This window comes from Apaloderma vittatum, unplaced genomic scaffold, assembly GCF_000703405.1.
Source record: "Apaloderma vittatum isolate BGI_N311 unplaced genomic scaffold, ASM70340v1 scaffold41974, whole genome shotgun sequence".
Classification (NCBI taxonomy): Eukaryota; Metazoa; Chordata; class Aves; order Trogoniformes; family Trogonidae; genus Apaloderma; species Apaloderma vittatum.
The window spans coordinates 1-12,263 of NW_009712880.1; the positions used below are offsets into that span (position 1 = coordinate 1).

At 39.9% G+C, this 12,263-nt stretch overlaps 1 protein-coding gene across 1 annotated transcript; it reads left to right on the plus strand.

Moving 5' to 3' along the window:
* Positions 1-1,389: 1,389 nt before the first annotated feature.
* Positions 1,390-11,597, plus strand: TRMT10A (tRNA methyltransferase 10 homolog A (S. cerevisiae)). Its single transcript, XM_009868130.1, has 7 exons — positions 1,390-1,610; positions 2,628-2,790; positions 4,872-4,943; positions 5,377-5,451; positions 6,463-6,612; positions 7,791-7,896; positions 11,172-11,597. The coding sequence occupies exons 1-7, from the start codon at positions 1,390-1,392 to the stop codon at positions 11,336-11,338; spliced, it is 954 nt and encodes a 317-aa protein (XP_009866432.1). The 3' UTR covers positions 11,339-11,597.
* The last annotated feature ends 666 nt before the right edge of the window (positions 11,598-12,263 follow it).

Consider the following 12,263-nt stretch of genomic DNA (forward strand, 5'->3'; position numbering starts at 1 on the left):
TTGTGTGTGTGGGAGTCTCGATCCGCACCCGCCCACCCTCTCCCTCCGGGCCCTTGTGGGCGGGGGCGGCCGGTCCTGTTGAGTTACGAAGTACTGAGGCGCGTAGGCAGAGATAACGTGTGCATTTCTCTCTATATATAGCGTGCGTGCACGTAGATAGGTGTAGATACAGACGTGTGCGTGTGTATGTATATGCATATATAGATATACACGGGTACACGGATGTACGTGTGGAGCTCGGTGTCGGCGGGGGGGGCGCGCACCGCAGACCTGTGCCCGTGCCATTGGGCACCCACCCACAGCTGGCCCCGCTCCGGGGCCTTAACGGCCCAACAGCCCCAGAGAGGAAAATCGGAGCAAAATCCGGGCACGTTGGCCAAAGCACTTCTGGGTTTGTGGTGTATCGTGTGTTTTCTGGCTCTAATGTTACCGGAGAGGGCAGGGGATTGGTTTTTTTTTGGCGTAGAATCATAGAATTGACCGTGTTGGAAGGGACCTTAAAGACTATCTAGTTCCAAGCCCCTGCCATGGGCAGGGACATCCCCCACTAGGCCAGGCCGCTCAGACAGTGGCGCTGGGGATGCAGCGTTCTCTGGTGAAGTAGTTATCTTGGGAAAACTGTGTGGCTGTTGAGCAGAGGGAGCTGTGGGAATGAAAAAATAATACTTGCTGTTGAAAAGGAGAGGGTATGATTGTAGTTGATCTGAATGCAAAATGTTTTGATGAGTAACTGTTTTGTCCATTCAGGCCCTTACTTGCTGTACTGTGTCCCCGACAGTGACCAGCGTCAGTGGTTGGCTAATGTCTTTGGTTCTCAGATGAAATAAAAATTAATTTTGAAGGGATACAGCTTGTTCACGCTTTTTGCCTCCAAAAATGGCTTTAATTTCATATGTTTCTCTAACATGCTGCCATTGTGATGTGAGATTATGTCTAGTTTTTTTCTATTTGTGTATTTCAGAATAGTTTGTGTACATAGAATAGTACTAGTAATGTTTTTTCTTTTATGTTTAATCTAGTATGACTCCCTACTTCTGTACACTTGTGTTTTCACAAAGGTTTTAATTGTAAACTGTTGGATAGTTGCAGAGGTAACAATCAGTTTTATACATGATCTGAATACAGGTTATAATCCCTCTAGTATTTTGTGTGTTACTTTTTGCAGAGACGCTAATTTAGCTTTAAATAAAAAAAAGGCCATCTCTTACTCATTGGGCTTTTTTCAGTTTTATGGTAGGTATAGACTGATGTTTGTTCTAATTGAACTTCTTGTTAATAACACTCATGCTTTTGTTTTGTTTCTTACAGAGTTGATGACGGAAAAATTTGGTTTTAGTGAAATATTTATCACGTGTTGAGAAACAAGTCGTTAAACCTGGCCAAAAGCTAATGTCGTCAGAAATGCCAACAGAAGATCCAGAGGTACCAACAGAAAATAGCATGTCCCCTGAAGTTCCCGATGTTGAAGGAAAGGTGAAGTCAGGTGACAGTCCAGCAGAGAGACAGGAGGCAGGCTCAGACAAGGACGAATGCCTTGAGCCCATGTCTAAGAGGCAGAGGAAGAAGCTATTGAAGCAGAAACAGTGGGAAGAGCAGAAAGATCTACGGAGGTACGGTTTGGAAAGTGTCTTTCCTAGGATCCTGAATAGTATTTAGTACTAATAATAACTATGTGCCAGCAGAATTTGCATGTAGATTGCTTTAGTAAATCAAGGCAGTTGAACCGGTTTTCTCCCATGCCAGGTTTAAAGCAGTAGTCACAGGCTACTCCATCTACATATGAAGAAGCAACAAAGGTAAGCATCCTCTCTTCATACTAGAAGTGTTCCTCAACAGCTTGAAGAGGATACTGGGAAGAATTCAAACTTGTATATTTTGAGGTTGTCAGAAGGGAGAAATAACTTGTGGCCATGTACTATTCTGCATGGATTGTGCCTTCTTTCACTAGTATCATCAGACATGGTGACTCTTAAAAAGACAATGAATAAAAGTATTTTCTTTTGACATATGAAATGCTGTGTTATAAGTTATGTTGACTTATAACCTGTTAAAATAGTTTTGGAAGATGATGAGCTTCTCTTTTATTCTGTTGAGAGAAAGTGTATCTGCAAATGGGCTGATCGTGATTTATCCTTGTCCTGTTGAATGTCAAGTGTTCCTTCCCAAGACAGTGGCTGTTAAAGTTGCTGTCACCAAAATTTCATCTCTTGGTGACCTGCTCCCGTGGGGGAGCAGGCAGAAGAAACAATTGCTTCAGAAGCCCTTTGAAAACTGTTCAGGGAAACTGCAGGTAAATTGCCTTCCACATTCTGATTCTGCAATTTGGGGAATCTTTTGGGTTGTTTCTGTTAGAAGACATGACTTGGAACACCCTCAAATCAGTGAGACTCCCACTATTGACTTCATTGAATTTGTGTCAGATGTTTGTCCTTGTAGGTACATAGGTACCTCACAGAGGTGGGGTATGTGTTTTATGCTGGTGTCAGCCTAGCGCAAACGGAACCAACAAGATAGGTTTAAACTATCACAGTTGTGGGACGACCACCTTCATCCTGGAAGTGTGTGTTTTATGTACGTAACATATACCTCAGTAGATTTGGCAGTGCTTTCTGTGTTTGTTTGTTTAGGCAGAAACGAAAAGAAAAACGCCAGAAGAGAAAACTAGAACGACAGTTGAAATTGGACGCTAGTAACAAAGGGAATGACAGAAAACGTATGCGAAGGGAAGTTGTTCCTAGTACGCTTCGCCTCATTGTGGACTGCAGCTTTGATGACCTGATGGTGCTAAAGGTAAAAGAAACTTACCCATCACATAGAGATGTTGAAAGGTTCTCCAGTGACCGTGTTGATGCCATGTCAGAACACAAAAAGTGGAGAGGAGCTTGCAGACGACAGTTAGCGTGTTTCAGATTGTGATGAGTCCCAGACCTGCTTACGTCAATTGCTGGATTTTTTTAGAGTTTGGAACATCCCTTTATATAAGCTTGCCAGAGATTTTGTTTGCCTTCATGGAGAGGTGGTAAGTTTGTTTGATTCGAAAATCAGCAATATAAAAACAGTTTGTGCAATATATTGACCTGAAGTTACATGCAGTTCTGCCTCAAAATGTTTTTGCTAGAGGGGGGCTACAAATGCCACATCCAGTTACTTTCTCTTTCAAAGTGGATCTGAGGCTCCTAAGTGCGTGTTAATAAGTATCTGTGGAAATAAGCATTTTGAGGCTACTCAGCTTTTTCTCTCAGTTGTGTGAGAGGCAGTTGGGACAGGAGGACACTGTTCAGCCCATCTCTAAAATTTCAGAATGGGTGAAAGAGCAGATGAGATGATGGCAGGATAGTTAAATATGAGGAAGATCAGCAGGATGCCCAACCACTGGGTTGGGTAGATGCTCGATGCAGTGTTTTGATACCAAAGCAGCTTTACTAGGAAAGTATATTAATCTGCAGCCTTCTGTGAGAGTGCAGCCTTTGGTTTCTGGGGCAGTAGGCGTTTTGGAACTCGGTTCCTTGAGGAGCCCTTCAGCAGTGCCCCAGAGGAGACCAGAGTAGTTTAGGAAATGCTGACTGGGCGTTTCCTGCTGAGGTTTGTCCTTCATAAAATACGTTTCCTTCCTTTGTCAGGTGGCGCCCATTAGACCTAATATAAAAACTGGCACTTCTGCAGGTGCTTAGGAAGGGTAAAGCATTGTAAATGAAGATGGTTGTAACCTTTAGCAGTGGGGTTAATTAGATGCTTTCTCTAATGTCTGTAAAAACTTGCATTGCAATATTGTAGGGATAAAGTCTAGTTGACTTGAAATCCTTTGGAGATATCAAAACATTCTCAAAGGACTACATCAATCAAAGTGATATAATGATGTTTCATTTGAAAATGGGAATCAGTTATATTTGCAAGACATTGCTTTTGGGGCACCTTACAAAAAACATAGTTGGCTAAAAATGTCTACTAGTTAACTGTTGTCCAAATTGTCAGGTCAAAATGCCAGCCGCTAAATTATTTTTATTGCTCTAGGATTCTTCATGTTAATTATGCATATTTAATTTTCTTAAGCATAAACTATATATTCTTAGTTTTCCCATGGGTGAAAGACTGAGTATTGCCACAGTGGTAAATCTGCTTGATCCTCATTTGAGTGTGTTATTACCTATAATTAAATCCCAGTGATTTTTGTTTTGTTTGTTTCCTAGAATAATGCAAATCAAGCACATGTGTAGAAGTGTCTAAACACACTTTTCATAGACTCATAGAATGATTTGGGCTGGAAGGGACCTTAAAGATCATCTAGCTCCAACCTCCCTGCCATGGCAGGGACGTCTCCCACTAGATTAGGTTGCTCAATGCTCCATTCAGCCTGGCCTTGAACACTTTCAGGGATGGAGCATCCACAACGTCTCTGGGCAACCTGTTCCACTGCCTCACCACCCTCAGCGTAAAGAACTTTCTTATATCCAGTCTAAACCTACGCTCTTCCAGCTTCCACCCATTACCCCTCATCCTATCACCACAGGCCCTTGTAGGCCCCCTTCAGGTACTATGTAATGCACACCGTACAAAAAACATAATTGGCTAAAAATGAAGTCTACTAGTTAGCTTTTGTCCAAATTGTCAGGTCAAAATGCCAGCCACTAAATTATTTTTATTGTTCTAGGGTCTTTTGTGGAAGACCTTATATCTTTTGTGGAAGATATTTGTGTTCCCTTCACAGTGGCTGTTTTTCCCTCTTAAGGTCTCATGTCCACACTCTCTCAGTAGTCCCTTTTGCCAGTTAAAAGCTTCCTTTTTCTCTCTTTAGCTTCTGAGTGGCTCATGGTAAAGCATTTTGTGGTGGTCTGTCTGAAGGACTATGTAAAAACAAATTGTGTTGTATACAGGATGTTAAGAAGCTTCACAAGCAAATTCAGAGATGTTACGCAGAAAACCGCAAAGCATTTCATCCTGTGCAGGTATGTTTAAACAGACTGAGCACTGACTGTATTGCCAAATACAAAGCATATGAGAAAGACAGCTGTGGCCCAAGTCATGAGAACTGTAGTAGAAAATAAATATTTAAGCTACCTCTTTTTCGTAAGAAAATTACTTCTTTTGTAATAGAAATTGTTGTAAAAATCCCTGTATGTAGTGGCATGCCACTAAGATACTGTTGCGAGTCAGTTTTATCTGTGACAGATTAAAAAAAAATGGTGACTATAAGTGCATATTTGTTTTTAAAAATACGTCACTAAATGCATGAGTATGGTCTCAGTACCACCTTCAGCTAAAATATAATTAAGAGTTTTAGCAAATAGTTAAGGGTAGAAAAAAGTCTTGTACAGAAAGGAAACAAATTGGCGTATTAACAACTCAGTATTTTGTACCTCTTGTTTCTTCTTTTCAAAGTTTTATTTGACGAGCCATGGGGGACAGTTGAAGAGCAACATGAATGAAAATGACAAAGGATGGGTGAACTGGAAGGTGAATAATAGACTATTTCTGTATGAAGAGAAAGAGAAGTCTTGATCATAGTTGCTTAGACTATTTCTGTATGAAGAGAAAGAGAAGTCTTGATCATAGTTGCTAACTAGGTTGTTAATTGTGAAGGACCTGAACTTTTTCCACATGTTTCTAAGACATTAGAGCAATAGCATATTAGAAATAGTGTCTCTCTCTGTGCTTTCAATTAATTTAACTTAAATAAGCCAAAGACTGCTTGTCTGGAATCTGGACTTGATTTTTGCTTGAAAAACTCCACACCTGTTTATTGAACGGATTTTGTTCTCTGACAAACAAAGCAAGACTACTTGATCTAGACAGTTCTGACAGTCATCTGTCCTGACAGTGCTCTTTTTTCTTTGCCAAAAATAGGACTTTGAAGTCATGATGTGATTCTCTTGTGTGCACCTTCCCTTCATTATGTTGCCTTGCAACACTCAATCTTTCTTTCAAGAAGTAGCTTGTCTTATGGTCATCATGGTGGTTTTCCTTGCAGTTCCCTGTTAAACCGGTGTTCTAGTGCCTTGAAATGAAGAGTGCTTTGTGTAAATAAAAAGTTTTACTTTCAGTATGTCTTGTGCTATAACTGCTTTGCAAAAGCATAGCATAAACCTCTCTTATCAAACAAGTAATGTTAACCAAATATTTACTTCTGGTTTCACTTTTTTTAGAAAGGTGGACTTGAAAATTATTTGGATCCCTAGGGGAAATACCGTAATGTTTGAAGGGAATTGCAGGAAGTCAAGGATTTGTAAAGTTTTCTGGGGGTTTCAGAAAATTTCCTGATAATGGTTACAAGTCAGTGCTGTAGCGACTGTGGATTATTTAAGCAGAAATCAGTCTGCATTGGGCTATGCACTTAAACATAAGTGAGAGATGTGGAATGACTGCATGCTATTGGATTTATTTTTGCTGGTTCCATCTTGGTTCTGTAAAGCTTGCTCAACAGTTCATCAATTGAATGTAATTTCTTTTAACTACCTTTTTTTTGAGGATATTCAAATTAGAACAGAGCACTATAGTGAGCTAATAAAGAAAGAAGACCTAGTGTATCTTACCTCAGATTCCCCAGATGTTCTCAGTGAGCTTGATGAGAAGAAAGCTTATGTGATTGGAGGACTGGTGGATCACAATCACCACAAGGTAAACTGTTGGTCTGTTTCTTTAGAGCTCTTTTTTGGGTTGTTTTGTTGGTTTTTTTTACAATCTTATTTGACATTAATGCTGTTCATGTGTAAATTACAAAAATAAGTAGCAAGAAAACTTCTTCAGAAAAAGACTTATTTCAAAAAATTTTTGAAGAAATAGGAAAAAAAATTGTGCTGGTAGCAGTGGCTTATGTTCTAGAGTGCAGGCAGGCTGAGCTTTTTAGCATTTTATCTTTTAATTTTAAATATAGGAATGGAATTAATAACACAGCTCTGTTACTGAGGGCCGTATTTTCAGACAGAAAGGTTTGGTTTCTGCTCAAGTACTTGTGTGCGCATATGTGCGTTTGTATGTGGATGTTCCCAAATATAGATGAAGAACAGCCCTTGAACCTTCGGTGTCCTTCTTTAATAAGTTTGCTTGTCAGAAGAACTTGGCTAAATAACACATGTGCCTTGGGGATCTGGTTCCATACCTGTACGGGGGTTCATGCTATACGGACCTGGAACGTCATAGAGAATGTGTCGGGGAAATTAAAGCACTGTTATTGCTTTCCTTCAAAGAAACTCCTATGTAAGTTCTGGTGACATGTTTAAAATTTCAGTGTGATGCTAAAAAAAGGGATGTATCTCAAGCCTTTCCAAATAATACTTCAGCAGTTATTCCACTTTTAAAGGCTAGGGGGGAGCTAAAGCAGACCCTTTGTACAGTCATTATGGTATAAAGTGTTTACACAATTTTAGAGGATTTTTTTTTTTTGCCCACCTTGGGCACAGGAGTTGCCAGATTTAAAAAAGCAAACAAAATTTCTTTATCCTCTACCTTCCTTTGAAAAAATACCCAGTTACTACAGTCTGATTGACTTTGTACTTAAGCGTGAACTTGCCTTTAAAACAGGCTATGGCTGACACACTCTAGAGCTTCAATTGCACGAACAAGTTTTGCTTTGTTTTTGACCGTACATCATAGTGTGACGTGTGTTCAGAGTAATAAATTTTACAAAGGTAGCCCTTGAAGCAGGTACTGTCTAACCAGGCCAAGTTTCTTTTCCTAAAGCAAGATTTTGGCCGCACTGGCAAATGTGTTGCCAGAAAATGATACCCGTAATAATCCGTACAGGCTGATTTGAAGCAGTGGTTCTCAGTCCAGTTGTTTTGGTGTCTTTACCACAGGGAATTACTTATAAAAAAGCTGTGGAACAGGGAATTGGTCATGCACAGCTCCCGCTGGGAAACTTTGTCAAGATGAACAGTCGGAAAGTGTTAGCCGTCAATCATGGTGAGTTTTACATCACAAAATAATTACATTATTATAGAATGTACCTGCCATATTCAGAATTTGAACCATCAAAATATGCACTGTAGCACACATACTTAAATCTTACTTCATTATGTTGGTATTTCTTGAATCTACTTGCCTTTGGGATACAGTAGTTACCCTGACCTTTAAATAGTTTAGATATGTCTAAATGTAAATGATGGTATCTTAGCCACTTAGAAGTGCACGGCCTATTCTCCTAACTTGTCCTGTGAGTAATTTTGACACTCTTGCCATCCTGGTCATGTTTCCAGGTTCTATTTATTTTATCTTACCTTGCTTTATTTCAGGTTTATTTTATTTTGTAGCATGTTGCTCAATGATAACTTTATTTTCTTAAAATGGCATTGATAGATGAGGTATTTATTTGCATGACAATAAAGATTATTTAAATGTGGAAGAGAATATAATGTATCATTGGAATTAGAATTTATCTAATATTTTACATATTTAAGATTTTACATGTTTCCAAAACTTTATCTTTAGATGTTGCTTTACGTGGACAAGAATAGGACATTATGTGTTGCTCATCAAAAGTTGTGATAGCTGTTGATTTCTGCTGGAGTTTTTCTGCAACGATCTAATGCTGACCTCTAGTGTCAACTGGAGGCTGTCTTCTACGTGTTTGAGTACTGAGTATACATTGGATCACTTACTTCGAGGCTTTCATTTATATACTTTATGGTCTTGTGCGTGTTTCTTGTGCCAGACATTTAGCACTTGATTTCACTGCAGTTTAGTTGGTGAGATTTTGCGTGAGGTTGTTTTTCATTTTCCTCCTAAAACATTTTCAAATTGCAGCTGCAAGACTCTTAACACACAGACGCTTTTTAAGGTAAATATTCTGCTATAGCAGTATTTTACTTAAGGTTTTTGGGCAAAGAAATAAAAGGCCACTGTCAAAAGCAGAGGTACCAGTTGTAATTAATGTAGCAGTTGTAATTAATGCTCTTGTGTTATGTTCCTATTAGCTTAGAATCTAAATCCGAAAACACAGCTTTCAAGGGGCTAAGGCATGAGGAATGTGGACAGAGTCAAACTGCCTCTTAAATCTTACAAATTTTGTGTAGATGAGTATGATACTTGTGCTTAGGTTTCTGTATTCTGCTGTGAGTACGTCACCCTCACTGCTTTGTGTAACTATGTAATTGCTCGTCTTTATTTTTGGTCACTCATTTGATTTGTTTTGAGGTTTTTTGCTGTTATTTTTGGGGTGTGGGGTTTTTTTTCCGCCCTCGCTCTTTTGATTTGCTTATTCTGGTCTCTGGGTTCTCACCCTCTGTGCGGAAGTTGAAGCCAGCAGAGTAAAGTACGGAGCTTGCCCTGTGAGGCTGTGGGACTTGCCTTGTCCCTGTGGAACTATTTTTGATAGGTGTGAATTTGGGAAGTCCTGTAGAAGAAACTCTGAAGTGCCTCGTTACGCTTTGAAACGATTTATTTAAATGCGCCCTCTGGTGGTGGGAGATTGGCGGTGTCATTGATAGGGGAATTTGCTTGGCTTTTTACTTACCTAGTTACAATCCTTTCTTGGGATTGAGTCACCATATATTTCCACAGGCAGTTCAGTGCCTGCGTTGCCATGTTAAAACGGCATCAGGAACACAGGCATGTGTGTAATATCTGATGCTAGAAAACTGACATGGTATAAGATGAGACTTACGTTTTTTGAATTAAAAATCTTGGAAGATTTGAGATCCATGTAAACCACTGTATTGCAAAACACAGCTGCAAGTGTAGCTGAGAGAGTTTGTTTCGTTCTGTTCAAGTTTGTATCCCAAGGCTAATATTTTATATTTTACTTTATATGTTTATATTTTACATATGTTGTATGATCATATTGCTTCCTTCCGGTCTGCAGTGATGTCTAACAACTGCTCCCATCGCTTTTTTCTGTCCTTGCAAGATATATTTGCTGCTATTGCAGCCCATCATAGAAGCCTGTCTTCTCCTGTGGAAGCCACTCTCTTGCTGTTGGTTCTGCTTTTACTGTGCAAATAAAGGAAGTTCCAAAGCAACAGAGAAGAAATGTACTTCTTAAACTCTTCTTGTCTCTTAAGCCAACATTTTTGCCACAGGTGCTTTCTGCAGTAACTTACAGTGATATTAATATAGTCCTTTGAGAGCTCATACTTTCACAGTATGTTTCAGGTGAATAACTTTTGTAGTAAAATGGCCAGCTCTTCAGTATCAGCGTCACAGAGAGCAGCTGGCTGTCTAGTAAGCTTGGATCCAGGAAACCTCTAGTAAATATGACACTTTTCTGTAACTTGACTCTCAGTGAGTATGAGATCCATGCTGCTCCTCCCTTTCTGAATGCCTGCCTAATACTCTGTAAGGATTTTTGTTTACCTCCAGAGCTCCTTTGATCCTTTATTGATGCCAAGTGACAGCATATGAGAACGCTTGTGCTGGAGGCATTCTTTGAAGTCAGCATTCTCCAGTGGTGTTAGCACTATTTCTGTAGCCCTGAGGTTGAAGAGCCACCCCTCTGTCCCACATTTGTCATGCAAGTCTGGCTTACCAGCCATAGGGCCTTCTTGTGCCTTCCTTGCTGCTGCTGAGCCACAATCTGTGTTGAGAGGTTTTTTGAATAGCCTGAGACTTTTCTAAATTAATAATTTGCTGATTAATTTTGTGTATAATGCAATTTGGAGCTACTGTTAATCAGGAAAAGTTTTGGGAGCTGGAAGAGGAGGAGGCTGACTGTACAGTTGGCATAACAGAAACAGCAAGAAAGGGTCACAGAACTGGAGACTAGTAAGGATTTTGGCCGTAAGCTCAGGTGGAAATGAAAGATAAAGCTAATTCTGGTAGGTTTTAGGAAGACTTGGGGCTGCCCATATGTTAGGGAGGGGACGGTTGTTGTTAAAGTGCATCCACAGCAGTATTCTTGTCAAATGTGGGAAAGCATCAGTGCCTGTATAGAAGGCACTGGTGAGACCTGAAGTACTGGGGGGATGTTTCTCTGCCCCTGAGAAAAAATGATTCAAGCTGGAGTTGCTGCAGAAAGGTACTGCTGTTTTAACTGTCTTACAACTGGAGATGTACAACTGGCTTTACACTGCAGCAGCAGCAGAATTGCCTTGTCTGCTTCTGCCTGTACTTCATCAGCTTTATTCTGAAGATGCCACAACCAAATGCATGTAAACCTCTGTAAAGATGGATTTGGGAGTGTGTTCCTATCAGCAGTTCACTTCTCCCTGTAAAAGAGCTGATGGTCTTTCTTGATGTTGCAGTGTTTGAGATCATCCTTGCGTACCTGGAGAAGAGAGACTGGAAGGAGGCCTTTTTCAGTGTCTTGCCACAGCGGAAAGGGGCTGTTCCTTTGGGAGAAGCCAATGACTTGTCCAAACATGATCTGTCTGGAAAAGAAGATGAAGACAATGACTCGGACAGCAACTAGACTTCAGAATGAGATGATGGGAAAGGTGAAACATGCAGTTGGTGAGACAAAATGGGGACGTGCAGTAGTTAAACTCCAAAGACCATCTGCTGCTCTTGTGATACTGAATTGTCTCAGTGCTTGGTAGTTCCATAGTTGACCCAGAGCTGTTTCTTGGCATGAAGGGTAAAGATTAATGCCATTTTTACCCTGAAACTTCCATATTAATAGCCTTTAAAAAAATAAATTAACGGTAAATGCAGAATTAATTTTGTTTCCCAAGGAAGCTATATAATTTTATTTTATTTTTTAAATATTTTTTTTATACATAAATACAGGTGTATTACCCAAGAGCATTAATAGTTACTGTTTTAATGTATGCATTCTTCTCCATTTCTGCTCTAAGTTTTCTTAAAAGCGGTGAAGGACAAGCATTCCTGTGACCTCAAAACCTGTACCACTAGTGCCTGTTGCAAAGTGTGCATGAACACTCAGAACAAACAAAGATTCTAATTTTCCTGAGCATCTTAACAGACAATCACAAGCCATGGAGCAGTGCTACAGTGAGCCACACTGATTTGTAAACCGTGTTTAGTTAGCTGGGGTCAGTAGATGGAATAAGAGGGTGGAGTTAAGCCAGTGCTTTATACTTCAGCTTGAGTGGGATTGATGTCTGCACCAGCGCAAATCATATGCCTTGGTTGGCATGTGATGCATGCTGAGATGACATGATCACTTTTGATTACTTCTTGATCCTCTTAGCAAACTTTGTCACACAGCCTCAGAACAATACCAGGAGACAGGAACTCTTTCTTACAAGTCACTCAGTTACAGTACGGTTGTTTTATCCCATGATCCTGTACACATTGCATTGTCTGTCAAATATTTTTCCTTTTAAAAAAAAAATAAACTCGTAGTCTCAGTCTCAGCTGGATGTTCTAATTCA

What these genes read in the sequence shown, in the direction of transcription:
- TRMT10A (XM_009868130.1), top strand. Translation starts at nt 1,390, where the DNA reads ATGTCGTCAGAAATGCCAACAGAAGATCCAGAGGTACCAACAGAAAAT. An exon ending in GAGCAGAAAGATCTACGGAG is followed by an intron (nt 1,611 to 2,627) that starts GTACGGTTTGGA and finishes TTGTTTGTTTAG; the next exon opens with GCAGAAACGAAAAGAAAAAC. An exon ending in AAGCATTTCATCCTGTGCAG is followed by an intron (nt 4,944 to 5,376) that starts GTATGTTTAAAC and finishes TTCTTTTCAAAG; the next exon opens with TTTTATTTGACGAGCCATGG.